Raw genomic sequence first — 27,306 nt, forward strand, 5'->3', positions numbered from 1 at the left:
TATATGTATCTATTCCTTTTTTATTTACTTGTAATTTAAGGATAATTGCTTAAAATACTCTGTTGGGTTCTACTATATACCAACATGAATCAGCCATAGGTATATGTATGTCCCCTCCCTTCTGAACCTCCCTCCCACCTCACACCCCCTCCCACCCCTCTAGGTTGTCACAGAGCACCAGATTTGAGCTCCCTGCATCATACCACAAATTTCCACTGGCTATCTAATTTTATATATGGTTATGTATACATTTTAAAGCTACTCTTTCAGTTTGTCCCACCTTTTCCTTTCCCCTTCCTTCGTAATTCTGTCCTCTATGTCTGGGTTTCCATTGCTGCTCTACAGAAGGGTTCCTCAATACCACCTTTCCAGATTCCATATATGTGCATTAATGTACGTTATCTGTCTTTCTCTTCCTGGCGTACTTCACTCTGTATAATAGGCTCTAGGTTCATCCGTCTTATCAGAACTGAGTCAAATGTATTCCTTTTTGTGACTGAGCGATGTTGCACTCTGTATAAGTACCACCGCTTCTTTATCCGCTTCTCTTTCAATGGATATCCAGGTTGCTTCCATGTCATAGCTGTGATGAACACTGGGGTGCGTGTCTTTTTCAATTATCGTTTCCTGAAGGCATAGGCCCAGTAGCAGGATTGTTGGGTTATATGGTAGCTTTATTCCTAGTATTTTTAAGGAATCTCTATACCGTTCTCTGTGGTGGCTATATCAATTTGCATTTCCACCAACAGTGCAAGAGGGTTCCCTTTTCTCCACACTCTCTCCAGCATTCATGGTTTGTAGATTTTTTGATGATGGCCATTCTGACTGGTATGAGGTGATACCCCATCCTAGTTTTGATTTGCATTTCTCTAATAATGAGCGAGGTTGACCGTCTTTTCAAGTGTTTATTAGCCATCTGTATGTCTTCTCAGGAGAAATGTCTGTTTAGGTCTTTGGCTACTTAAAAAACATTTTTATTTATTTGTTTATTTTTGGCTGTGCTGAGTCTTCGTTTCTGCACGGCTTCGCTTTAGTTGCAGCAAGTGGGGGCTTCTCATTGCTGTGGTTTCTCTTGTTTGAGTATGGGCTCTAGGGCATGTGGGCTCTAGAGCACAGGTTTAATAGTTGTGGCGCACAACCTTAATTGCTCTGCGGCATGTGGAATCCTCCCAGATCAGGGATCGAATCTGTCTCTTGCATTGGCAGGCAGATTCTTTACCACTGAGCCACCAGGGAAACCGCTTCTGCCCACTTTTTGATTGGGTTGTTTGTTTTTCTGGTACAGAGCTGCATGAGCTGCTTGTATATTTTGGAGATTAATCCTTCCTCAGTTGTGTCATGTGATATTATTTCCTCCCATTCTGAGGGCTGTCTTTTCACCTTGTTTATAGTTTCCTTTGCTGTGCAAAAGCTTTTAAGTTTAATTAGGTCCCATTTGCTTATTTTTGTTTTTATTTCCATTCCTCTAGGAGGTGAGTGATAGAGGATCTTGCTGCGATTTATGTCATACAGTGTTCTGCCTATGTGTTCTTCTAAGAGTTTTATAGTTTCTGGTCTTTAATCCATTTTGAGTTTATTTTTGTGTATGGTGATAGGAAGTGTTCTAATTTCATTCTTTTATGTATAACTGTCCAGTTTTCCCAGCACCACTTATTGACGAGACCATCCTTTCTCCATTGTATATTCTTGCCATCTTTGTCAAAGATAAGGTACCTATAGGTGTGTGGGCTTTACCTCTGGGCTTTCTGTCTTGTTCCATTGGTCTATATTTCTGTTTTTGTGGCAGTACCATACTGTCTTGATGACTGTATGTATGTATTCTTTTTCCATTTTCTTTTTCCATTATGGTTTATTACAGGACATTGAATATAGTCCCCTGTGCTATACAGTAGGACCTTGCTGTTCACCTGGAAAGCCCACACATGGGCACAGCAGTCACTTAAGTGGGTCAGGAAAAGCTGGGCCCAGGAGAGGACTCAAGTCTGGACATAGCTCCCTAGCAGGCCCAAGCCAGATGGCTGATCGCAGTTCTAGGCATACCCATGCAAGCACAAGGTGGCTACTGGAAGCTGGGCAGCTCAGGCCAAGCAGCTTTAGTTTCTTCACATGGAGAAGGAAAGTAAGGATGCCAAAGGTGGGCACCTTGCTTCCCAGAGAGTTCCAACATATGGTACTGACTTTGGCTTGACTAGCATCTGAGATTCCCTCACTGAGGTCTCCCCCTCCACACCCACACACTGACCCCCATCCCCAGGACAGCTCCCACTGCCATGTTCAGGCCTGCAGGCCAGCTACACCAGCCACAGCTCTCACCTGGTCAGGCCCAGATGAAAGACTCCAGGCTCCGAAGGGCCAATTGGACTTCGAGTGGGGCCAGGTGGAGGGCTAGTTGGCATTCCTGGGCACTGCCGGACAGCCACGGACACGGGTCCCAGGATGCCACTTCACCTGGGCTCCATACCCTCACTCAGAACCTGGTGGCCCCAACCACTTTCAGGGGAGCTTCTCGGCCAGGCTTCCCAGGATGGTCATGTTGTCATGCCTCGCCTCTGCCCAGCATTTGTCAACCCATTTTTCAATTTGATTTCCAGGCTTCATTGTGCCAGAAGATGCAGGCACAGGGCAGTGTCTGATTTTGAGGAAGGGGACCAACTTCTGGTGGAGAAGGCCAGTCAGGTGCCTGTCTCACCCGCCATGCTGGCCACAGAGCGCCTGAGAGGCTGCTTCCTACCTGCACAGGTGTGCTGGTATCCCTGAGCACCCTGACACCCCAAAGTGCCCAAGGCTTCAGGTGCTACAACCTGAACCCCTTTGGTTGGGGGTATGAAGGGAATGGAAGCAGGGGCCAAGAGCACTGCAAGGCTGATGCCCCAAGGACAGTTTGTGTGGTTGAGAAATGTGGGCATGTTCACTGTTAGGACTCGCTGAGCTATGAACTTGGGCTGAAGTTGGCACATGTCTGCTTGAGATAAACTAAACCATCCGCTCTGTGTAAGACTTCCTTTCAGGTTTCTCTGATCAGGGGGAAGAAAGGTCTGGAACCAGCTTGTCTGTACCCCTGAAGCCTAAGGCCCCGTGCTCCCCTCATTCCCTTGTCCAGGATCAGGAGCACCCTGGAGCTGTGAATGCCTGGAGAGAGGAGGTGGGTTATCCTTCCTAAGGGGCTCCATAAAAAGTTTGCCTGGTGAGACCTCACTGCCCACTCTGCTCCACTGCAGTGTCTAGACAGTGTCTCAGAGAGCCTGCAAAGCCCCCAAACAGCAACAGGAATCCTGTGTTTACAATCACATTAACTGCTCTGGAAACATCGCCAACAATCACGTTGTTGGATGACCAGCACAATTCAGCTTTTTAAGGGGGTGTGTGTTCATGGAGAACAGTGCCCATAAGAAGCATAAAGGGATGCCAGGATGCCTGGGAGAATCACCGGGGCACGAGACATGGACACCACCCCAACCAGATGGTCAAACTTCTTACTCTGGATGTACAGCCATTGTGATTCTCCTGACAGGTGACATCTCTCACATGGTTTTCCTGCCAAGGGAATTTAGCCAGGATCTAAACATGAGCAAACAGACAGAACACACTGAAAGACCACCAATAAAGCTGCCAGCTGGGATGTTTTTAAAAAATCAGTGTTATGAAATATATATTTGAAAAAAGAGAGACTATTCTAGAATAAAGGAAAGTGAGAAACATGACAGCCGAATGCAATGTATAATTCCAATTAAATCCTGGCACAAGAACTTTAACTGCTATAAGGTGTATTTTCAGGACAGGTGGGGAAACTGAAAGAACACGTATTATGTGCTTAGTCGCTCAGTCATGTTCAACTCTTCACGACCTCATGCACTGTAGCCCATCAGGCTCCTCTGTCCATGGGGATTCTCCGGGCAAGAATACTGGAGTGGGTTGCCATTTCCTCCTCCAGGGGATCTTCCCAACCCAGGGATCGAGCCCAGGTTTCTCTCATTGCAGGTGGATTCTTTACCACTGAGCCACCAGGGAAGCCCATGACTGTGCATTAGGTGATCATTCTTCAATTTCCCAAGTGTGGCCACTGAGTTCAGGTTCTGCAGGAGAACGGCCTCACTCTTAGGTGTCCATGGAAGTATCTAGTGGAGAATTGTCACATTGCCAGAATTAATGTTTATTAGTTATTAATGGAGGTCCGGAGAAACAGCATGAACAGGGCAAAATATTAATAATTCTTGAATCTGGGTGAAAGACATATGAGTGTTCATTGTGCTATTTTGAAACTCGTCTGTAAATCTGAAACTTTTCTAAATGGAAAGTTGGGGGAAATACACATAAGACTGTACTTATAACTGTCTCTCTGTGTCAGAAGGGATAGGTTCTAGGATCACCCCCAGTCCCACCACCAGGATACTAAAATCCATGGTTGCCCATGTCCCTGTATAAAATGGCATAATATTATGCACTTCCTCTCGTACACTTTATTTTATTTTTATTTATTTATTTATTGGCCACACCTTGTGGCTTTCAGGATTTAATTCCCCAACCAGGGACTCAACCCAGGGACACGAGAGTGGAAGTGCCAAGTTCTAATCAGTTGAACACCAGGTAATTCCTCTCCTCAATACTTTGAATCATCTCTAGGTAACTTATAATACCTAATAGAAAGTCAATATTCAGGCAACTGAACCCAGGTGATAGAATTGATTGGGCCTGAACAAAAACTACTTTCATGGTCAAATTTTTTTTTTCCTTTTCAAAAACATTTCATATATTTTTAATATTTTATTTTAATACTTATTTATTTGGCTGTGCTGCCCTAGGTCTGGTTGCGGCATGCAGGATCTTTAGTTGTGGCACGCGAACTCTTGGCAGTGGTGTGTGGGATCTAGTTCCCAAACCAGGGATCAAACCTGGGCCCCTACATTGAGGAGGCCACAGAGTCTTAGCCCCTGGACCACCAAGGAAGTCCCTATTGTTAATATTTTAGGCTAAAAATGGGAGAGTTGAGTTTTCCCTAGGAGTTTACATGACTAGGAGGATCAAGTAAAAAGTTCCATTATAATCCCCACAAATAAAAGCTAAAACTCAGCCCCCAGGTCAGGGTGAAGAGAATGAGAGTGGGCACCTTCCGGAGGAGGGTCTTCACTCCCCTTCCCCACCACCTCCCAGGAATCAGAGCTGAGTGCTGGCTGAGGGACAGGGACAACGGGGTCCTGACACCATCCCAGCTCTGAACCAAGCCCCATGGGCCTCCCAGATAGATCGCTGCCTCAGAGTGGCTGCTGCCTTCTTCTCCCTGTGCCCCTCCCCCACCATTGCCGCCCGAAGCTGTTCGAGCTGGGGCGCCTGGTCCCTTCTGCTCTTTTCCCTCCCCCTTTCCCCAGGCAGCAGAGCTGACTGACCGACAGAAGCAGGTGCTTCAGAGGCCCAGCAGCCAAGGGGTTAATGGCTGCGGCTTGGCGGGACTCAAGGGTCAGATGTCTCTCTGGGATGGGGACAGGCCCTCAGGCTGCTATTCCGGGGCTCTGATCCCGGTCGCCTATTTATAGCACTGGGGGGGCCTCGGCACCCCCCCCACACACACACAGGCGGCCGAGAGCCTGCTCTGCTGCAATGTCACCGGCGGCGTCACCGTCACCGCCACTGCAGGCTGCCGGCACCTGCCACTGCCGCAGGAGACGGAGCCGAGAGAGACCGCAGGGTTTCCGGGCACTGTGTGAGGCGAGGACGCGGCCGGCCACATGGGCAGCACCATGGAGCCCCCCGGGGGCGGCTACCTGCACCTGGGAGCCGTGACGTCTCCCGTGGGCACGGCCCGCGTGCTGCAGCTGATCTTCGGCTGCACCACCTTCAGCCTGGTGGCCCACCGGGGCGGCTTCTCAGGCGTCCAGGGCACTTTCTGCGTGGCAGCCTGGGGCTTCTGCTTCGCACTCTCCGTCCTGGTGGTGGCCTGCGAGTTCACCCGGCTACACGGCTGTCTGCGCCTGTCCTGGGGAAACTTCACGGCGGCCTTCGCCATGCTCGCCACGCTGCTATCCGCTACAGCAGCGGTCATCTACCCACTGTACTTCACTCGGCTGGAGTGTCTGCCCGAGCCCGAGGGCTGCACGGCCAGGAACTTCCGCATGGCAGCCAGCGTCTTCGCCGGACTCCTCTTCCTGGCCTACGCTACGGAGGTGGCCCTGACCCGGGCCCGGCCAGGCCAGGTGGCCAGCTACATGGCCACAGTGTCAGGCCTCCTCAAGATCGTCCAGGCCTTCGTGGCCTGCATCATATTTGGGGCGCTGGTCCATGATAGCCGCTATGGGCGCTACGTGGCCACCCAATGGTGTGTGGCCGTCTACAGCCTTTGCTTCCTGGCCACAGTGGCGGTGGTGGTCCTGAGTGTGCTGGGTCACACAGGGGGCCTGGGCTGCCCCTTCGACCGTGTGGTGGTGGTGTACACCTTCCTGGCCACGCTCCTCTACCTCAGCGCTGCAGTGATCTGGCCCGTCTTCTGCTTCGACCCCAAGTACGGTGAGCCTGGGCGGCCTCCCGACTGCCCAAGGGGCAGCTGCCCCTGGGACAGCCAGCTGGTGGTGGCCATCTTCACTTACGTCAACCTGCTCTTCTACGTCGCCGACCTGGCCTACTCCCAGAGGATCCGCTTCGTGCCCACCTTCTAGCATAACAGGTGGCAGCAGCCCACCCACCTCTGCTCTCCAGGGGCTCGCATCATGAGAGGACCCAGGTGAACCCATACCCGTGAAGACGAATTGGAGGGAGGCAGCCGAGAGAGCCATGCCTCGGCTGCTGGCAGTGCTCAGCGGTGCAGCTCAGGGAGGTACAGAGAGGGGGCAGAGAGGCAGGGAGGGCAGGAGGCCACGAACAGGTCACGGGGGAGGAGTCTCGCCAGGCAACTCCCACTCTATCTCTCTGTCTTTCTATCTCTCTTGTCTCTGTCTCTCTCTCTTTTCCTCTCTCTCCATTTCCTGGCATGCCCTCCCTTAGTGCTGGCTCCTGTAACACATGAGAACCCTTTGAAGCAGGCACTCTTGTCAGCCACTATGCAGATGGGAACCTTGAGACCAGGATTACAAAGTTGGCCCAAAAGCCCATCAGTGTCTGGAGATCACATCTAGGTTGAGTCACCTAAGTAGAATTGAAAAGCGACAATTCCCAGAGGTGTGGGAAGGGGTCAGAAGGGAACCCAGGAAGAGTGCCAGAGCCAGGTCAGTGGAGGGATGTGGGAAGCCAGTGCTTCCTCTGGCCTTGGGGAGGGGCAGTTTCTGGAACCCTGGAAAGATCCAGGCAGATGCCTTCCTGCTGGGGTATCTGTGCCCACATGAGGAGAAGGAGCCGGGAACTAGGACCCTGCCTTACCCACCTCTGGTGGCTACAGCCTCGGAAGCCGAACAAGGACTCTAGAGTGCGCATAGGGCAGCCTCAGCGAGCTAGAGACAGCGCAGGCTTGGAGGGGCCCATAGCAGCCAGCAACACTGCTAAGGGCACAGCACGCTAGGAAGACACTGGGTTCTCGCCCACCAGGGAGTCACCACTGAGCCCCCAGCGTCTACCCCAAAGTAGCAGCTTCTGCCGTACCTGCCAAGGACCCGGGGGGCCTGGCCTGGGGCAGCCCTGATCCAGAGGAGGACCAGCTTGGGGCGGCCACTGAGCCACGAACCTGGGTACCAGACACCCCCTGGTGCTCACAGACCAACGACCTCCGCTCAAGAGTTCCTTTGCCTGTTAGCTGACCACCACAGCCTGCTGGGGCCACTGCTCTCCACACTCCAGCCAGCTTCTCCCACTCAATGGCCCAGACTGGGCCAGCTTGGAGCAGACCACTAGCTGCCCAAGCACAGTAGCTGCTCAGCCCATAGCCTGGGCCAAGGCCTTGAGCAGGAAATAAACACCAACACTGATTTGCACTGAGTAGTTTCTGCTAAGGGGGTTGTGGCCAGAGGGGGTGGTGGCCACCTGCACCTCCTGGGCCATCTGCCAGAATATTCCCAGAGAAGAGCCTAGACTAGACCTGGCTGAGGAAGGAGGCAGCCGTGGGCGGGGAGGGGGGTGCTGGGATACTGGGTGGCGGGGGGCAGCCTCCTCAAGAAGTAGTGGGTGACAACAAGGGGAAGATGGGGGTGGGGAGTTCTCAGCACTCACCACTACCACTGGGGTTTCCAGGGGTCCTGGGCATGGCAGTGGGCAGAGGGGCCACTACACTCGTGGTAGCAGAGCCCAAGCAGCTTTTAGGCACAGGGTCCGAGGGCTCCCTGTGCTGGCACCATGCACAGTGAGAGAGACATGGCCTGTCTGCCCACCAGGGAGGGCACACGCACAGGGGCCCTTCACCTGCAGAGGCCCAAGTTCAACAGCAGATCCAGGAGAGGGCAGGAGCCCCTGTGTCCCAAGGTGTCCTGACGGCCCTACTGACTAAGGAGGGTGGGGGTTGGGAGCATGTTGCTAGGTGACAAAGGCGCCTACAGGCCACACCCTTACCAGCCCACAGGGAGGCCTTTAACAGTTTTCCTTCCTTTTCTAACCCAGTTTCTGAAATGAGTTATCTGTCACGCGTCCCCAGTTTGTTCACTGCCCTGTGATCTTCTGCTCCCAAAGCTCCATCCACTCTAAATTTCAAAGGTCCTGAGCGGGGTGACAGAGGAGGAGAGGGGTTCCAGGGCTCAAGATAAGCGTAGCAGATGTCCTCTGTCTCCCAGGAGGCTGCACTGGGGAATGTCCTCATGATATTCACTCCTTGGATCAGAGGACTCTTTCTTTTTGGAGGAAGGAGTTATGTGTTGTTGTCACGTGAAAAACAAGACTTTTTAAAGGACAGACTTTGTCCTCTGATGATATGTGCGTGTGTGAAGGCTAAGTCGTTTCAGTCACGTCTTACTCTTTGTAACCCCATGGAATGTAGAATTCTATGGCTCCTCTAGCCATAGAATTCTCCAGGCAAGAATACTGGAGGGGGTTGCCATGCCTTCCTCCTGGGGATCTTCCATACCCAGGATCGAACCTGGGTCGCTTGCATTGCAGGCACATTCTTTACCCACTGAGCCACCTGGGACGCTCCCTCTCTAATAACATACAATCAAAACATGGTAGGATCCCCGGCTTTGCATCTATGCATTTGAGCCTGGGCCACTCCCTGAGCAATCCATTTTGGACTGGAACTTACAACAGCTCCTCCCTCAGAGGATGAGGACTGAACGCCACGATAAACACAAGGAGGCCTGAACATCTGCTGTGTACACGAGCTCACTGCACAGTGGTCTGGTGGTGTCAGTGTTGGTCATTATTATGTCAAGAACTCAGCCCTGCTTTCTGGGGCACAAACATCCAAATGCATTGAAATTACATTTCAGAACAGCTTGTCATCATTTAAGATACAGAACCAAAAAAAAAAAAAAAAAAGGCAGCGCATCCCCTCCCCTGGTAGGGGATGGGTTGTCAATGAGGATCACTTCTTACTTCTGCTCTTAACTTTGCTACTGACTGGGACTCCAGACTATTCTGAACCACAAAAGCAAGCTCAGTTCAAATGAGCCCTGAGCATGTCCTTCACAAAGATAACTAGAGATCTTTTGAGAATCTTTTGAGAATCCAGGGCTGAAAGATTTCACAGACCCTGCAGACAAGATGTCAAGAAATATGGGGTGCTCTGTGGGAACTTGGGCCATTAGGAGGTCATCTTCCTCTATCTACTGGCTGACCACTACCCACCCTGAGAGTCTGTTTGGGGAGGGTCACGATGGTAATAGGCCAGTGACCCCCAGAGCCATGTAGTTTTAAAAGGGCACCTGAGCCTGAGACTAACAGAGGGAAAACTGTAGTGAGGAAGGAAAGGGTACAGATCTCCAGGGGAGGGACCTGGACTTCCCAGGTGCCTCCCAGTTTTGAGATTCGGAGAAAGCCCGGGGCTGTCTCTCCAGTTTCCACACCTCCGATACAATTAAAAAAAAAAATTTCAGTGACAAAATACAGTATCAAAATAGTGTTATACCTTAAATGCTATTTGATAAATTGTTTTCAATCCCCGCTTCCCGAAAATAAAGCAAGAAGCCTAGCAAGTAATTAAAAAAAAAAAAAAAAGCATTACAAGAAAGAAAGGAAAAAAATCCTAGCTAGTTGTACTCTTCCATACTCGATGATCAAGTTAATAACATGTCTGGATTCACAACGAGCGAGAGCCGCGTCCGTGTTCAAACTACAGGGCCCCACGAGGGGAGCCGAAGCCCAGGGCCGCTCTTTGAGAACCCGGCTCCTGTCGCCCCTCCCCCGCCGCTCTCGGTCCCCAAGCGCGGTCCGGGTTCGGGTGGGTAAGAGTCCGGAGCCCTGGCTGAGGGTAGCGGGATGCGGGTTCCCGAGCGCAGGGGCGACTGGGCCTAGGGGGCGGGGGCGGGGGGCCCGGGCTAGCGGATGATGCAACGGCCCCTTGGCACCTCCCGCGCTCCTGGATTGGTCGGCTCCAAGGCGGCCGCGCCGCGGATTGGCTGGAGCGGCGGAGGTGGGGCCCCCGGGAGTGGGCGCCGCGTGGCGGGCGCGGCGCTGCAGACTGGGGGGCGACACGTACAGGGTAACTGGGTTATCGGGGGCCAGGCTGAAGTCGGGCTTGGGCGGGTGGTGGTACTCCGGGAGGGAAATGTGGGTCCGTGCCCTCGCCTTCGGCCTGGAGGGGGCTCGGACCTGGGGAGGTGTGGGCGTGGGGAGGGGATTCGGGCGTGGGTGCGTCGGGGCGCAGATGATTCGCCTCCCCACCCCAAGCAGCTGCCGACCTCTTCCGGAGGCGGGCGCGCCTCTCCCTGCTCCCTGTGTCCGGGACCCTCGGGAACCGATCGGGAAGCCGCGGTGGGCGGGGCACCGGAGTAGGGGAGAGTTAGACCGGCTGAGATAGGGCGGGGGCGGGGGACTCCGGTTGGCGGTGGAGTGGCCAGAGCTGGCACTGTCTGCCTAACTTCTTGGGCTGGATTCTGCCCCATCGTCCCGCCTTGTTCTTGCAGAGCCGGTGCCAGCTGAGAGGGCGGTGGGCGCAGATCTCCAGACACCATGAGTGTGGGCTTCATCGGCGCTGGCCAGTTGGCCTTTGCCCTGGCTAAGGGCTTCACAGCAGCAGGTAGGCTCTACGGCCAGGAAAAGGACAAACGTAAGAGGGTGGGCCGGTTACCCTTCCCCAGGCTGGGAGGTGAAGAGGGAGTCGGAATAACATGCCTCATTTGAGCCCTGTGGGAAACGGTAGCCTTGAGAGTAAGGCAGTGATTGCTGTTTTACCCTGGAGTGGGGGTGGGGGGTTGGGGGGGTGGGGGGGAGTGGTTCTGTTCTTCCTGGGAATGTGGGGGAGGGATGCCAGACCTGGCCTTGAGGGAGGGACTGTTGTCCCCTGCAGGTGTTGTGGCTGCCCACAAGATAATGGCCAGTTCTCCAGACATGGACATGGCCACCGTTTCTGCCCTCAGGGTAGGTGCAGGGTTGGAGGGTGACTGGGCGGCTGTCCCTCTGGAGGTTGGTCAGTATTTCTGGAAGCCAGTGACAGCCTTGACCCTGGAAGACTAGGAGTAGGGGCCCCAGTGGGTGCCACCATGCTGCAGTCCCCCATGCCAATGAGAAGAGGGTCCCTGGGCAAGACTATCTTAAAGACTGCCTCTCAGACTGCAGATGGCTTCCCTCTCTCGGCTCTTGGGACCTTCATCGGGCACATGCGCAGCTGGTGGGGAAAGGGTGCTGGTCAGGAATGCGGTTCCCTGAGTGGAGCCCCCACAGGAGTCACAGTCACAGTGTGGGGGCCAGGACTGAAATCCAAGGGCTGGACGCAGCTTCAGTTTGGCATAGTTGAGTGAGGGCTCCAAGGGTGCTGGCAGGTTCCCAGCTTAAGACCACTATCTACAGCACTACTCACACCTGCAGCACACAGGGCAGGGGTCTAGGGGCTACAGAGCCAGGTGGCCCAGACTGCGGGCAGTTTCCCTTTTCCATCCACAAAAGGGTTACCTTTCAGAGCAGAATGCTTCTCCACCTTGGGGTGGGAGTGGCAGAGAATGTCAGTGCCCCATGCCCTGAGCCGCTAGCCCTGCCATGCCGACATTCCCAGAATCCTCTATGATGAGGGGCTACGTGAGGGGCTTTTGGCCTGGGGGGACCCTGCGGGGGCCAGCCAGCCACGAATCACAGGCTGAGCCTGCCTGGGCGCTCCCTGCAGAAGATGGGGGTGAACCTCACGCACCACAACAAGGAGACCGTGCAGCACAGCGACGTGCTCTTCCTGGCCGTGAAGCCACACATCATCCCCTTCATCCTGGATGAGATCGCCACGGACATTGAGGCTCGGCACATCGTGGTGTCCTGTGCAGCCGGTGTCACCATCAGCTCCATCGAGAAGGTGGGCACTGCGGCTCGAGGCTGGCTCGAGGGTTTGGAGATGGGGCAGATGTGTGCGCTGCAGAGGGCTCAGGAGTCCTGGCCTGCTCCACACCTGGGGTCCCCCACCTGTGAAGTGGGTGCACTGGTGCAGCCCGTAGAGCTCAGGAAGTGTTCGGTTGGGTGAGTTGGGTGAGCACATTCACACCCACATCCAGCACAGCCCGCAGGGCAAGGGGCCGGGATGGACACACAGCTGGTTTCTCCTCCAGAAGCTGACAGCATTCCAACCAGCTCCCAAAGTCATCCGCTGCATGACCAACACGCCAGTCGTAGTGCGGGAAGGGGCCACAGTGTATGCCACAGGCACCCACGCCCAGGTGGAGGACGGCAGGCTCCTGGAGCAGCTCATGAGCAGCGTGGGCTTCTGCACGGAGGTGGAGGAGGACCTGATTGATGCCGTCACAGGGCTCAGCGGCAGTGGCCCAGCCTACGTGAGAACTGGGGAAGGGCAGGGGCAAGTAGGCAGTTCCCAGGACCTCAGGGCATGTCTCCCATCTTCCACCCTCCTCCTTGCTCTGGGCTCCTGCGGGCAGAGCTACTACAGACCCACCGCACACAGTGGTTCTCAACTACTGCCCACCAACTCAGTCATTCACACAGCAGCTGTTCATAGAGCTCTGGCTGGGCAGTGGGTAGGGCACGGGGAGCCATGAGGTTCCCTGGGGTTGCTGTTCTAAGCAGTGCCCGGAGAAAAATGAGAATGGGCCCGGGACAGCAGCTTAAGCACTTTCTCCCTGCAGGCATTCACAGCCCTGGATGCACTGGCTGATGGAGGCGTGAAGATGGGACTTCCAAGACGCCTGGCAGTCCGCCTCGGGGCCCAGGCTCTGCTGGTTAGTGTTTTTCCTGACCCTCTGGTGGGGGCCACTCCTTGCCAGGACCAAGACTGGTGCATTGGGGGGACTGTTGGAGAGTCAGTGGGTGTGGCTGGGAGGGGGGGTCAGTACCCTCACAACCTTCAGCCCCTCTGTCTGGCTTTAGGGGGCTGCCAAGATGCTACTGGACTCTGAACAGCACCCAGGCCAACTCAAGGACAACGTCTGCTCACCAGGCGGGGCCACCATCCATGCCTTGCATGTGCTGGAGAGCGGGGGCTTTCGCTCACTGCTCATCAAGGCCGTGGAGGCCTCCTGCATCCGCACACGGTGGGCCTCAGCCACTGCCCACCCAGTCTGTCACTGGCTCAGCAGATGGTTATCAAGCTTTGGCCTGGCAGTGGGCAGGGCACGGGGAGCCCTGGGGTTGCAGTGTACAGCATCCCTCACCATCCCCCATCATGCTGTGAGGAGGCGCTGCCTCCTGGGCCCAGGCTGTGCTCCTCATTGTTTCATCACTTGTGGCCTTTTGACCGGGGTGGTCATCCAAGCCAGGGAGGCAGGCCAGGAGGAAATCTCTGTGGGGCTGATGATTACCACCTTCCTCTTGGCCTTGCGGGGAGAGTAAGAGATGCGCGAGAGGTACTGGCACAACGTCAGCACAGTCAATGAAAGCTGAAAGAGCAGGGGACAGACCAGGTGTGGCATCTTGGCTCAGAGTCCCTGTTGCAAGTTCAGGTCTGCGGGATGGACAGGCCTGTTTCTCAGCATCCTGCCTGCCCTCCAGTCCAAGCCCCCAGGTTTCTCTACCACTGTCTGACAGTGAGGCTAGAACATAGCATTGCCCTCTGGGTGCCAGCCTGCAAGGGAGGCAGATGAGGCCCATGTCCCGTGCTCAGGGCCGAGACGGTTCCATGTCTCAGGTGCTGCTGGTAGATTTGGTGACCCTGAGCTGACCTGAATGGGGTGAGCGGCAGATGGATGGCAGTGTAGGGGAGGGGTCACTGGCAAAGGGCATTGCAGGGACAAAGGCCCTGAGGTAGGAGTGACAGCGCAGCAGCTCCCTACTGGAAGCCATGGACTTCTTCCCACTTCCCTCTTGGGCCCCTGAGCTTGGAAGGAGATGGGGCCCTGGATGCATCCCTCCTGTCTTCCCAGAGAGCTGCAGTCCATGGCCGACCAGGAGAAGGTCTCACCAGCTGCCATCAAGAAAACCATCCTGGACAAGGTGAAACTGGACTCCCCTCCCGGCGCCTCGCTGGCCCCTTCTGGCTACTCCAAGCTACTGCCCCGCAGCATGGCCCCAGCAGGCAAGAAGGACTGAGGGGTCCGACCTGCCTGTGGGCCACTCTCCGCCTTCTCTTGGGCTCACAGCTCTTGCACTGGGAGTATCTAGCCCCAGGCTACACAGGGTGTCCTCATGTTGATCCATACTGCCCATGGCTTGGTCCACTCGGATCTGCGAGTCATAGCCAGGAACGGGGCACATCACCTCCCAGTGGGAACCTGCATGGTCCCCCAAGTGCGTCCTGGTCCAAAGCAAGGATTCTCTGGCCTCAGCCTCCCGATTCATCCGTCCCCAAACCACGTCGGGACCACCTTCCTCCAAAGCTCAGGAGGCTTGAGGGGGCTTTACCCTCCCCACTCAGCATTAGCTGGCTTCAGCTCTAGTACAAAGGTCAAGGCCCCACCCCTCCCCACCCCCACCACAAAGGCCCACCCAAGGAGAGCATCTGCCCTTTCCCCACTCACACCTCTTTCCTCAGTGTGGGAAGGGCCTGAGGGTCCCTGACATCCCGCAGAAGGGCGCATGGTTCTTGGCCAGCAGGACATTTGAGAAGAAGGCTCTTCAGGTGGTTGGACTTCCAAGGCCCCAACACTCACGCCATCATCTCCCTTTCCTAGCCTGACCCACAGACGCTGTCAGCTCTGTCTCTTAACTTTTTAGGTTAAATAAATTTGTTTCCAGCCCCAATGCCTGGACTTGCAACTTTGTCCCCTCATGGGGAGGAAGGCTCCCACCTGTGCCGGAGGGTCATCGCTGTCTGGTATAACATTGAAGGCTGGCTGCCCACATTTCCAGAGCCCTACATTCTAAGGCAGCCAGCCTGGCTGGTGGGGCTGAGTCTCCCAGTGAGCAGAGCACAAGAGGGCTTCTGGGGAAAGTCCCTAGAGGCATGACTGGAAGCTGGCACCATAGCTGGTCTTGGCAGGCCCTGCTGTGGCGGGGAGGGGTATCAGCCTCAGCACTCTGCACCTTTTGGTTTGGTGGGGGCTGGTGGAGACAGATGTCTCCCCAGCTCACCCAGGCAAGGCCAAGGGCAGATAAAGAAGGAGCCCCTTAGGAAGATGTGTTAGAGTTCTTCAGAGGAATAACCAGTAGGAGATGGCATATATATATATATATATATATATATATAAACGGGGTTTATCTTGTTTTATATATGTTGCAAAGCTCATATCATGATCTATCATGAGAAATTGGCTCACAATTATGGAGTCAAGCAGGCAGGTTGGAGACCCGCAGAGAACCAGTATTTTGATTTGAAGGCCATCAGGCAGGGAGAACTGATGTAGGCAGGTGAGGTCTGAAGTAGGCTGATGGACAATTCTTACTCTGCAGAGTCAGTCTTCTATTCAGGCCTTCAACTGCTCCAGTGATGCTCACCCACATAAGGAGGGCAATCTGCTTTATTGATTAAAATGTTAATTTGGTCTAATGTTGAAGTCTACTGATGTACATGTTACTTTCATACAAAAATACCCTCGCAGAAGTAGTATCTGATCACCCCATGGCCCAGTCAGGTTGACTTAAAATTATCTATCATCAGAGGCCCACAAGATCAGAGGAGCTGCTGAGGGTCAGAACCTTTTCTGGGGCCAAGAGGGCTCACATTTGTTTGATAAACAGTTGCTAAGCATAAAGACAAGGCCCCTTGCCTCCAGAGGTTCACACTCACACACACCTGAGTGAGTATGTCAGAGGAGCAAGACTGGGCATCTGTAGGGTGTTGGTGGGGGGGCATCCAGGTAAAGCGATGGGTCCTGGGAGGGTGAGGGGAGGGGACCAGGAGAGCCCCTGGGCAGAGGTTTTCCAGGAACCGCATTGCAAGGTCTCAGCTCTGGTTCATTTCCTTCCCCTGGGCCCACTTAGAACCAAAGCCCTGTGCAAATGTGGTGGGTAAAGAGAGCACTCTGGGGACAAGGACATGGCCTTCCAAATCTACGGGAGACAGAAAAGACAGCGGTTACGGGGCAAGACGACCGCAGTTAGGGCTTCCCTGGTGGCTCAGGTGTAAAGAATCCGCTTGCCAGTGAAGGAGACACAGGAGACTCGGGTTCGATCCCTGGGTTGGAAAGATCGCCTGGAGGAGGAAATAGCAACCCACTTCAGTATTCTTGCTTGGAAAATGCCACAGACAGAGGAGCCTGGTGGGCTACAGACCATGGGGTCACAAAGAGTCGGACACAACTGAGCACGCATGCACACAAGGGCCAAGACTATACCCCCTCGTCCCTGTCAGGGTGGCCTCCAGAGTCCCAGTCACTCCCCACGTACCAAGTGCCCAAGGCCCTCCTGAGGCCTGGAATCCCTGCAGGGACCCCCTAGGGCATGAGCCCCTGGCACTCCATGCTGGTGGGTAGAAGCATGAGTGGGCTATGGGCCTCACCTGGCAGAGTAATTGACAGTGCACGGAGACCCTGGCACCATCCCTTGGGGGAAACATGTCCTGGAAGAGATGGTCCCACAGACCGCACATCTGCCCAGGACCAAACTTCTCCTTGACTGTTCCCTTCAAGTCAAAGTCAGTCTCACTGTTGGAGCGCCTCCTGTGTGTCAGGTGTCTACCAATAAGATGAGGGGGTCTTGCTGCTCCCACACGTGCCCTGGTCTGGCGTTTGAAGAAAGCCAGAAGATGGTTCCAAAGTAAGGAATCACCTGTCACAGCCTCGGAGGAGGCACAGGGATCCAGACGAGCTTTGCAACAAGCTTTGTGCTACCCCATGAAGAACACACTGGGTTTCAGCCAGCAGGTCTGTGAACCTTGATTCCAACCACCAAAGGCCAGAGGTGGGGAAGTGTGGCAGAGTCATACAAGCCTGAGAAAGGGTGTGATGTGGGGAGAATGCTATGAAGTGTTTGGTATCCTGCAAGAAGTGACACCTGTGGAAATCCCTGCAAGTATGAGCAGGGACAGAAGAGCCTGAAGCTGGTGGTGAGGATGCGAGAGGTCCAAGACCTCCTTCTTGGCCTCAGGGGCAAGTCTTTGTGGCCTAGTACATTGTGAGACTCAGGCTACACCCAGTACAGAGGACACGCCTTGCCCTTAAAGAACACAGACAGGATGATAAGACAAACACATGCAACCCTGCAAAGTAGGTGACAAGGTCCTGTGGGATTCTGAGGGAATTAGAGTCTGGGAGAGAGAGCTGCTAACACCTTGTTGTCTCCTGGCTTTGGGGGCCTCCTGGGTTGGCCTCCATCAGTGGCACTGAATTCCCCTGAGGACAGGCAACCTCTCACTCACCCTTCTTTCAGCTCACCTGATCCCTCTGACCTGCCTGGCAGGGTAGGTCCCCCTTCCTGGCTTTTCATTTAAGAAGGTAAATCCAGAATTTCAAGGTAGAAATTGGATCCCTTCAATTTCCCGTCTGCCTTTTGTCACCTTTTTCTCTGGGAATTTTGAAGAGCCGTGAGAACTTAGAGAAAGTTCAGGAGCAGACATGGACCGGTGACCTGAGTTCCAGCCAGATGCTGATGAAACAGGAAAGGAAAGGTACAATTCCTACATCAACTGTTAATTCAACAGATGTTTACCCCTCACCCACTCTGAGCCAGACGTGTTCCAGGGACCACTTGAGTCCTTGTGAGGGCTCAGGATGTTGGGTGAAGACAGATTACACTACAGGAAGGATGCTGGAAGTGGCAGACAGACCTAAGTTTTGAATCCTGGACAAGCCCTTCACCTCCGGGAGTATATGGGTCTTCTGTGAGCCAGGCCAACGTTCCTGGCAGGGCTGAGGCCCGCTCCAGTTATGGAGGCAGTGCATGCAGAGTCTGACAGGCGGCATCAGAACTACCGTGAGAATCTTCTCCGTTATGCGTGGGACCTCTGATCCGCACCTGCACTCTGGACACGTGGCCTTTGAAATGTCCCGCACACAAGGCACAGGAAAATATTTGCGCAGGATAGCCAGGCCCCGCCTTGAAGGGGGCGTGGCTGGCCGGGAGCGCGCTCCTGGGCCAGTCCCGCGAGACCTCACCCACCGGGCGCGGCGCGCGTTGCCCAGGCGACGGCGCCTGGGCGCGCAAGCGCAGTGCAGGCGTGCCCCGCCCCCGCTGCCGCCGCCGCCGCCGCACCTTCCCCTTTAAGCCCCAGCCGGTCGCGTTGCTGCTTCATGAATGGAGCCCACGTGACCAAACATCATGTGACGTCTGTGGAGCGGCGGCGGCGGTGGCTGTGGCGGCGGTGGCGACGGCGGCGGCGGCGGAGAATCCCGAGCCCCGAGCCTGGTCCAGCCCGGCCTTCCCAGCGCGCTCGGCGCGGCCCGCGCAGGCGGCGAGCCCCTACTCTGGGCCCGGAGTACTCGCTCGGCCAGCCCAGCGCGGCCTCGGAGTGCCCGCCCCGCCCCGCCCCGGCCTCGGCCCGCCGGGCCCGCAGTGTGGTGGGTGAGTGCGGCGGCGGCCCGGCTAGGGCCGGACGGAGGGTGGCCAGGGATTCCAGGCCGGGGACGGGTGCTCGCGGGGCTGCGGCTCCTCCCGGCGGCGCGGGCCGGGTAGTTAGGTCTTTGGGTCTGCCTGTGCCCTGCTGGCGGCCCATGCCTCGATTTCCCCACCGGTCAGGGGCAGTTCCTGGCCTCTGAGCCGGGGGTAATGGGGTGGGCGCAGGGGCGCTCAGGGGCAGGGCGGGGCTTGTTCTGGGCTGGCTGGGTAAAGCCGGGCGTCCTGGAGGGAGGGGCGGCCTGGGTGGCGGGAGGAAAGGGTGGGGTCGAGCAGGGCGCCCAGGGCTCCGCGGAAGAGCTCGGCGGCCCCGGCCTGAGCTGCTGATTCATCAGGTGTCTGTGTCAAGGCTTCCCTGGCGCGGGGTCTTTGGCAAGCTGGGGGCAGGAGGCGGCACGTGGGGGCGGGCTGGGAAGACCCTGCCCGCGCCGGCTTCACTCCGTCACACGCGTGCCAGAGCCCAGAGGGAGACTTGCTGAGTCATCAGCATGAGGTCACTAGATGCTTGTCCTAATGCCTTGGGGGGATTTCAGCTTGGGGCCTGAGAGGCCGGGAAACGAGGGGTGAGAGGGAAACCGTGGGAAGTTAGAAGGGGCCAGGCCCCAGGCTGTGGCGCCTGCTTAAGTTTGGACTGATACGAGTTTACGATAGGAGGGTGAGGAGTAAACGGAGCAGTCACGGTGCAGGTCATCCCGGGGTAGAGGGTGAAACCCCTGGTGTGTCCATCCCCTCCCAGGCAAGCTTTTCTCAGGCTGCTGGTCCCTGACCCGCCTCTGGGACAGTTCCCCAAACTGGGAAATAGTTCTGAGAAGAGGGGAGGAGCTTAGGGGGGGCCGTCCTAGCGGGCTGGGAAGTAGGCTTTCCCTGTGGCTGGCGTGGTTGGCCAGGCCCAGCTGTCTCAGGTGGGAAGACATGAGGCAGTGGGAGAAGGAGGGGTGCCTGTACTTGAGTCCTCGGTGACAGTGGACAGTTCAGGGGGCAAGTCAGTGCAGCTTTACCAGGAAATTGGCAAAGGAGAGGAAGCATAAGGACTTAGACTTGAGGGGAGTGAGGTGTCTTGGTGAACAGGCTTTGGCTTTCTCCACAGCCTGGCCTTGGGGTCTGAGTGGTGGTAACTTTGAGGGTGGACTGGTGTGGATGGCAGGAGTTGACGCATCCCGGTCACCCCAGAGTGGTTCCACTTGAGGTTGGGACTCAGTACTGTGCAGGTTAGCAAAGAACGTGGCCCTTCTGGGTATCAGGCCAGTGGTAGGGACTCCTGGGGAGTGACAGCCTGAGGGTGGTGTGGCCTGAACTACTTTTCCTGGGTGCATGAGTGGTTCCTGGTCTTCAGGGTTAGGGGAGCACTCCATCTAGACCAGAGCTGACTGCTCTTGCCCAGAGGTTCATGGCTAGCCAAGGCTGACCTTGTGGTTTGTCCTTCCTCTCCAGCCCTGGGCTTATAGATGCCAGGTGTTTTAACACTTAAGCTGATCTTTTGGCTGAAATTCTATGCCCCAGGAACATGTAGATTCTTCTCAGCTACTTATGCTCTGGTGGAAATTAAGTTTTAGACTTTTTACAAAGGGCTTCTGGAGAAGGTTGGTCTAAAGGGCAGGGTGGGAGTGCAGTGGGCTAAGTGAGGGTGCCAGAGTGACCAACGCCACACCTGCCGGGGCAGTTTAGCCACTGGTGTTTGTGATCAGGAGAAGGAGCAGGGGCGACTGGCCTCCTGTCTGCTGTCCACACCTGGGAAAGAGGATAGAGCTCTCTCCCCTTTCTGGCTGGCTCTCACCTTGAATGAGTGGCCCTGGGTACCTTGGTGGGTTCCTGCCCTTGGGACCACCCATGTCTTCTCCACAAGGTGTGCTCAGCCTTAGCGGAAGCAGAGGCAGGGTAAAGGTTCTCCTTGATCCAGCCTCTGAAATGCCCTCCCTCTGGTTTCTTGTGGTGGGCTGGGACTGACGGTCCTGAGCCATCAGTCCCAGCTCATGCCCAAAAGCTGTCTCCATCCCAGTAGTGAGAGTCCTCAGGTAGCGGAGACCAGGCCAGGAGGTCAGAAGCCCCTGCTTTGCTGAGACCTGCCCCTCCCCCTCACGAGTAGCACACAGGCACACCTTTGATTAGGAGGCGATTGGCTACACTTGTGCTGAGTTCAGGGCTTCTGTGGAGGGTGAAATCTGCCGAGGAGGCACTTTTCAGCTCCCAGCCGCCACGCTCGGCACTTTTCTGTGTGATCTCTTCAGGAAGTCACCGTGTGCTCAGCATTTGGGGGTTGGGGGGTGGATGGAGGATGGCGCGTGGGAAAAGCTGGTGCCAGGGCTTTTCCTTCTCGCTGACAGACCCTGGACCCAGACTCAGGGCTCGGGGAGCCCTTCTGGCTCCACCTGGAGGACCTGGCTCCTGCGGTAGGCATGGGGCCCTGAAGACCTTCTGACCTCCAGTTCCTCTGCCCCACCCTCTGCTCTGGAAGAGCGGTGGCTCCATAGCCTCTCCAGGAGGGCACCACAATCCTGGTTAGGCCTCCATTTACCTCCCTGCATCTAACCTGGAAGGTCACAGAGGGAGCAAGGGGCCAGAGGTGGTCCAGCTGAGCCAGGAATCCAGGACTCAGTGGGGAGAAATGTCCTTGGCAGGGCTGCAGAAAGTGAGGGCGGGATGCAGAAAAGATGACCAATGGGTGGGTGAGCGGGCCCTCTGAGTTTTGTTCCCTGCCAGAGAACAGTCACTGGCCAGAAAGGGCTGAGCAGGCCCCTGGGGGGTCAGTTGTGGCACTCTTGTGAAATACCCTGGATGGGGTGGGGCAGGGGTACAAAAAGCTGCAACCAAAGCCACAGGATGGTTACTCCATCAGCAGCAGAGGTGGACAAAGAGGGCGGAGGGGCACAGGGCTGGGCTCCCCTGGCAGGAGTTTCTGCCACCAGGAGGGTGGGGAGCTCCCACCTGTGCTAAAGACAAAATCAGAGCAATCAGAGCGGCTTGGATAACTCTGCTTGCTACTCTTCAAAGTGAGCAGTCTAGGAGAATTGGCAGTCTCCTGCATCCTCCCCTCTGCTCCAGTCCCCAGTGGGGACAGCCCACTGAGCCTTCATGGTAGCAGGGCTTTGTCCCAGGCGGCTTAGGGGAGGTAGAACCCTGGCTCCGACCCTCACCTGCTGTTGGCCAGGCTGGTCTTCACCGCCCCAGCAGCTTGCTGCTGCCAGTCCCCTGGGGCTGTGTTGGCTGGCGGCCTCGGGGAGTGCCAGGCCGGTGAGAGAGCAGAGAGCAGAGAGCGGGAGCGATGTGCTGAGTCAGCATGACTCGCCAGGAACAGCCGTGCTCTGGGGCGCACTGGGGTTATTTTTAAAGCTCCCGGCTTCCTTCTAGGCTGGCCCCTCCCGCATCCTTCTAATCTCTACCCCCCCCCCTCCCCCCCCCGCTCCAGGCCCCTTTTCTTGCCTCTGCCTCCCTAATAGCCCTTCAGTTCCCCTTCCCCCATCTGACCCTCCTAGCCTCCCACCTAGTTCCCTAGGGGCAGGGTGGACAGGGAGCAACCCAGCTCGGGAGAGGCCAGGTATCAAAGGGAAGGGGCAGGCAAGGGGTGAGGCTGGGGTGGGAGGTGGATGGGTGTCTTCCTCTGGGTAGACAGAGGGTGTCAGGGGGGCTCAAGGGTCTGTGTGGATTGGGGAGGGAAAAGGGAGTGGTCTCCAGGGTCCTGACCTTCACTCCCTGTCTCGCAGAGTGCCTGCTTGCTGTGCCCTCCGGGTTATGACGACCCCCAATAAAGGAAACAAGGCCTTGAAGGTGAGCAGATAGGGTGGGCAGCATCTCAGGGCTCGGGTGGCACAGGACCGGATGGCCCCCACTTGGCCCATGACCTCGTGCGCTGTGCCCTCCTCAGGTGAAGCGGGAGCCGGGAGAGAATGGCACCAGCCTGACTGACGAGGAGCTGGTGACCATGTCAGTGCGGGAGCTGAACCAGCACCTGCGGGGCCTGTCGAAGGAGGAGATCATCCAGCTGAAGCAGCGCCGGCGCACGCTCAAGAACCGTGGCTACGCTGCCAGCTGCCGTGTGAAGAGGGTGACCCAGAAGGAGGAGCTGGAGAAGCAGAAGGCGGAGCTGCAGCAGGAGGTGGAGAAGCTGGCCTCCGAGAACGCCAGCATGAAGCTGGAGCTCGATGCCCTGCGCTCTAAGTACGAGGCCCTGCAGAACTTCGCCAGGACCGTGGCCCGAAGCCCTGTGGCGCCAGCTCGGGGTCCCCTTGCTGCTGGCTTGGGGCCCCTTGTCCCTGGCAAGGTGGCTGCCACCAGTGTCATCACAATAGTAAAGTCCAAGACGGACGCCCGGTCGTAGGGACACACTTGGCCAGGCGGGTCTGCAAGGGGCCAGTAGGCGCATGGCAAATTCGGCAGCCCTGTCCCCTTCTTCCTTCCTCCTCTTCCTCTTCTCTCCTTTTCCTCCTCTCCTACCTCCTCCCTTCCCTGCAAAGCACAACCTGCACCCCGGGGCGCTGGGCTGAGCCCCTTTGATCTCGTCTTTGTCATCGTGTGTTTTGTACGTTGGGATTGGTCAGTTTGGCGGTGACGTGGGGTCGCCCCCACCCCCTGTGTACCACGGGCAGATGGGCTTGGAGTCCAGAGTCAGCCTGTGGGAGTGGACAGAGTAAGATCAAGTGGGTTCTCCGGGGCATGGGTGTCCCCGAACACGGAAGGCTGTAGGGCAAGAGAGGCTGTTCTCACTACGAAGTGGCCCACAGGCTCTGATGGCCACTGGGTTAGCAGGAGGCCAGGAGGTTCATTCTCAGCCCAGCCCGCAGGCGTAGACGGAATTGGCTGTTCCCGAGAGCCCTGGATGGGCGGGCCACCAGTCTGGCGCTAGGGGGATGGGGCATCGTGTGGCTGTGGGCCAGGGGCCTTGGCACTCACGCCTGACGTGTTGCACTGAACAAGACCAAATCACTGGTTGTGAGCGTGAAGGGTGTGTCCAGTGTCCTTCGATGGGTCCCGTGTCACTGTTTACATGACCTGTTTGTGTGGTTACATAGCCCTTTATTTAAAAGAGAGAAGTTCCTTTTACGAAGTTATTAAATTATATGTTTAAAAGCTAGAGGAAAAAAAAAAAGCTGCAGAGTATTTATAAAACTGTCTTTTTAAAAAAAAGCAAGAACATTTGACCATATACATGGAAAAGGGAAGAAAGTATAATAGAAACTTTGCTAGTTTAAAAAAAAGAAAAAAAATCCTTTCTTGTAAACTTACAGACAAGTCTTTGTGGCTGTTGGAGTTTAGTTTTTATATACACAGAGTTATCAGACGTTATTTATAAAACTTAGTTTAAAAAAAAAAGACAAAAAAAAAGCCAAGCCGTGAGCGACCGGAAGGCGCGTCCTGACGTCCTCCCTGCTATCTCTTTTGCAATTGTACCGAAAGTGACTTACTCCCTTGCCCCTTCCTGCTTCCGTCTCTTGCCGGTGCCGTGGTGTCGTCCGTGCCTGGTGAGGTCTTGTGCAGCGTCACGTGCTGGTGCTTCTGGTGACCTTTGACCTGTGGGTGTCACTTCTTGTGTCTGTTCTCCTGTGTTTGTTTTTTTGGATTTGGTTGTGGTTTTGCTTCTGCTGACTTGTCAGGCCCAGGCTGTCGTGCCAGGCTGCGCCTGCTCCTGTGGAGCTTGGGGGTCTGTGCCGCCAGCCCTGCCTCTTCTGCTTTGGCACTCAACTTGAGCCCCAGAGCCGGGGTCAGGGGGGGTCAGTTGCAGGGTTCTGCCATACCCTGGGCTGACCCTCGGCTTTGCATGTGTGTCTCAGGCTTGGGCTGATCCAGCAGCAGTGTAGGTGAAACTGGGGGCCATTCTGGGCGCCCCCCAGCCCCCCGCACTACTTCCTTATCCTCGGCCTCTGGCCCTGGCTGGGGGCTCGCAGGGATCAAGGAGTCACTGTGGGTGCCCACCAGGCCAGGGCCAAGCTGCCCCTAGCTGTCTTCCTTCTGGCCTCCAGTCACCGTGTTTGGGCTCCAGCCACTGATCTGAGATTTGTTTCTGTGGGTTTCAGGTGGGCCTCAGCAGGGGAAGCCCAGGGACCCACTGCCCACTCATCCCAGAGCTGATTCCATGCTGCGGGACGGTGCTTCCCAGGCAGAGCCAGGTGGTTTCGGGGCCCACCTGGAGCAGCCCCTTCTTGCCTGAAGGCCTGGGGGTTCCCACCAGTGCCAGACAAGGGCTACGGTCTCCAGGGCCAGGTCCTGTCCCTCCTCTTCCCCCCAAACATGCTGGCAGCTCTCGGCTTTGGGCCTTCTTTCACCACCCTTTGGGGTCTGTCTTCCAGGGATCCGCTGCTCGGCTTGTGGAGGTGCTTCCCCAGGGCTGAGCCCACCTTCCCATCGTGGCCACTCAGTGAGGCAGCCAGTCTCAGACTTGGCTTGGGCCGCTACTTGTAGGCACGTGATGGGGGCTGCCTGTGGTGCCTGCCCCTCCCTCCCCCCAAGAGGCTACTCCCCTGGCTCTGGCCATGTGGGGCTTGGCTACTACTTGGGGTCGCTGGTTGGCTTCTCTGGTGGCCTTGAAACACTCGAAAAAGCACAGAAGTGGGCTGGTGAAAACAAAAACAATGTGGCCTGGCAGGGTTTAACCTTGTGGACAGTAGAATCTTCATCCCAGAGTTTGACGCAGCATACCCAAACTCTGGGGAATTGGGGCTGTCAACTTCTGTTGTCCTGATGGGCTTGATCTTGACCCTAGACACTCAGAGACATTCCTGGCTATACCCAGGTTGGCCTGCAATGGAGATTTTGACCATTGACTCTGAATCACTTAGTGGATTCCTTTGGCTCCCTGCAGTCTGGCTTTGTCTACCTAAGGTCCAGAAGAGAGTGGTTGATGTTGCTTGTAGCAGCAAGTTGGAATCACATCATGAGAATCTCTAAAGAGAGATCATGCCCTGTCCTGGGCAAGGGGAGGGACAGGCTCTCTGTCCAAGTGCAGTCCCCACTTTTGTTCAGAGATAGGGCCTCCATCTCTGTGCACTCTTGCCATGCTGTAGACCTGGAGAGAGGAGGTTTGAGGGTTGGCATGTGCTGAACAGAATTACAGGTCCTTGGTTTGGTTTATAGACACGTCTGGAGTTAGTGAGGCTATGCTTCCTTTTGAGGTTTTTGGATTTGGAGCGACTCTTCCTTGGATCTGGGAGCATCCTGCTCCCTTTAAGCCAGCTTCTTGGGGCTGCTCTGCCCCTCCCCCACTTCACTTTGGTTCTAGACAGTAGATCCTGTGTCCATATGTGGCTGTTTGGTGTCTTTTTGATTCTTGTTAATTCATTTTTCCTACTGTGAGTGTGTCGTGTTCTCTTTCTCCTCAACTTTTTGACACAGCGAATTGAGGACTTTGGCCCAGGCCAGTTCTCCCAAACTTGTCCGCTAAGTAAACCATAATGTGCACCTTCCTTTACACTTTGCCCTCGCCCATCTTCCCTTATCCCAACATGGACACTCAGATTTCAGAGGCGAACCCTTTGGGAACAGGTCAGCTCCTGCCCAAAGTTATGGCTCCAGGGAGCCCTCCCCGTGGCTCTTGGCCACTGCTCCAGGTAGCACTCACTGCATTGGAGAAGCTGTGGCTGCTGGGTGGTATGCTGGTTTCTGCCAGGTGCCAGGTCTCCCTGGAGGCTTTTCTACTCTTGGTTCAGGCCTCCAGGTCTGGGCACAACCCTGACCATCAGCGGCAGCCTCAGTGGTCGGTGCCTGGGCCTGCAGCTCTGATCCGCTGCAGCCTGCTTTGGGACAGATGGTCAAGCCCCATGGTGTCAACTGCTGCTTCCTTCTCTGGAGCGGCTGGTTGGCCAAAGCTTCCGTCCACAGCTGGGAAGCCACAGCCTGCAGCACTGTTTCCGCTCTAGGATCTTGTAAGTTACTTTTTTAGGCTGTGGTTTGGTGAAAGGAACCAACACATTAACGATTTTTTCCCCCAAAAGCCACCTAATAATTCTTTCTGGCAGGTTTTTGCCTTCCAGTTAGCTGTCTGGTTTTGAAGCTGATGGGAAGAGGCAAGGGTGTGCCCTGGAGACTGGTAACTTGTCTTGCTCTGGTCTGTGTCCTGAGCATGTGCTATACTTGTTGGACCAGTCACACACATTTCCACCCCACCCTGGAGCAGCAGCCTTGGTACGTGGGTGTTAGGAGAGCCGTCCCTAGTGACCTGTGAAGGGGGACCCCTCTAACAACCTTGTGTCCCAGCCCCACCCTCTCCACATCCCCTCAAACTGCTAGTCCCTGAAGCCTTTAACCAAACGGGATTGGGTACAGAAAACCTTCTCCTGGCATCTTAGGGCAGCAGGATAAGGGCTGTCCAGTGTGTCCAGCTCTGCTGCTCTCCTGGCGCTGAGAAGGTGGGCTGAGCAGAGTTGATCAGATCCTACCTGCCCTGCCTAAGGCTAAAGACAGGAA

At 55.8% G+C, this 27,306-nt stretch overlaps 3 protein-coding genes across 7 annotated transcripts; all 3 read left to right on the top strand.

Annotated features, from left to right (window-relative positions):
- Nucleotides 1-5,568: 5,568 nt before the first annotated feature.
- Nucleotides 5,569-7,889, top strand: MYADML2 (myeloid associated differentiation marker like 2). The gene has a single exon (XM_052657981.1). It carries the CDS (start codon nt 5,721-5,723, stop codon nt 6,642-6,644), a length of 924 nt encoding a protein of 307 aa, XP_052513941.1. The 5' UTR covers nt 5,569-5,720; the 3' UTR covers nt 6,645-7,889.
- Nucleotides 7,890-10,516: 2,627 nt separating this feature from the next.
- On the top strand, nt 10,517-15,157 carry PYCR1 (pyrroline-5-carboxylate reductase 1). 2 transcript variants are annotated; one of them, XM_052657715.1, is made up of 8 exons: nt 10,517-10,540; nt 10,965-11,077; nt 11,348-11,418; nt 12,158-12,337; nt 12,588-12,809; nt 13,119-13,211; nt 13,360-13,523; nt 14,352-15,157. In XM_052657715.1, the coding sequence occupies exons 2-8, from the start codon at nt 11,011-11,013 to the stop codon at nt 14,515-14,517; spliced, it is 963 nt and encodes a 320-aa protein (XP_052513675.1). In that variant the 5' UTR covers nt 10,517-10,540; nt 10,965-11,010; the 3' UTR covers nt 14,518-15,157. The 2 variants fall into 2 exon arrangements, with proteins under 2 accessions (XP_052513675.1, XP_052513676.1); XM_052657716.1 differs by lacking the exon at nt 10,517-10,540 and having other exon boundaries at nt 10,905-11,077; nt 12,591-12,809.
- A 3,533-nt stretch (nt 15,158-18,690) lies between these two features.
- Nucleotides 18,691-27,299, top strand: MAFG (MAF bZIP transcription factor G). Of its 4 annotated transcripts, none has more exons than XM_052657429.1 (3): nt 18,691-18,864; nt 22,614-22,677; nt 22,775-27,299. In XM_052657429.1, the coding sequence occupies exons 2-3, from the start codon at nt 22,642-22,644 to the stop codon at nt 23,225-23,227; spliced, it is 489 nt and encodes a 162-aa protein (XP_052513389.1). In that variant the 5' UTR covers nt 18,691-18,864; nt 22,614-22,641; the 3' UTR covers nt 23,228-27,299. The 4 variants fall into 4 exon arrangements, with proteins under 4 accessions (XP_052513389.1, XP_052513388.1, XP_052513387.1 ...); XM_052657428.1 differs by having other exon boundaries at nt 18,842-18,860; XM_052657427.1 differs by lacking the exon at nt 18,691-18,864 and adding an exon at nt 21,884-21,902.
- The last annotated feature ends 7 nt before the right edge of the window (nt 27,300-27,306 follow it).

The sequence above is a fragment of the Budorcas taxicolor genome, chromosome 19 (assembly GCF_023091745.1).
Source record: "Budorcas taxicolor isolate Tak-1 chromosome 19, Takin1.1, whole genome shotgun sequence".
Lineage (NCBI taxonomy): Eukaryota > Metazoa > Chordata > Mammalia > Artiodactyla > Bovidae > Budorcas > Budorcas taxicolor.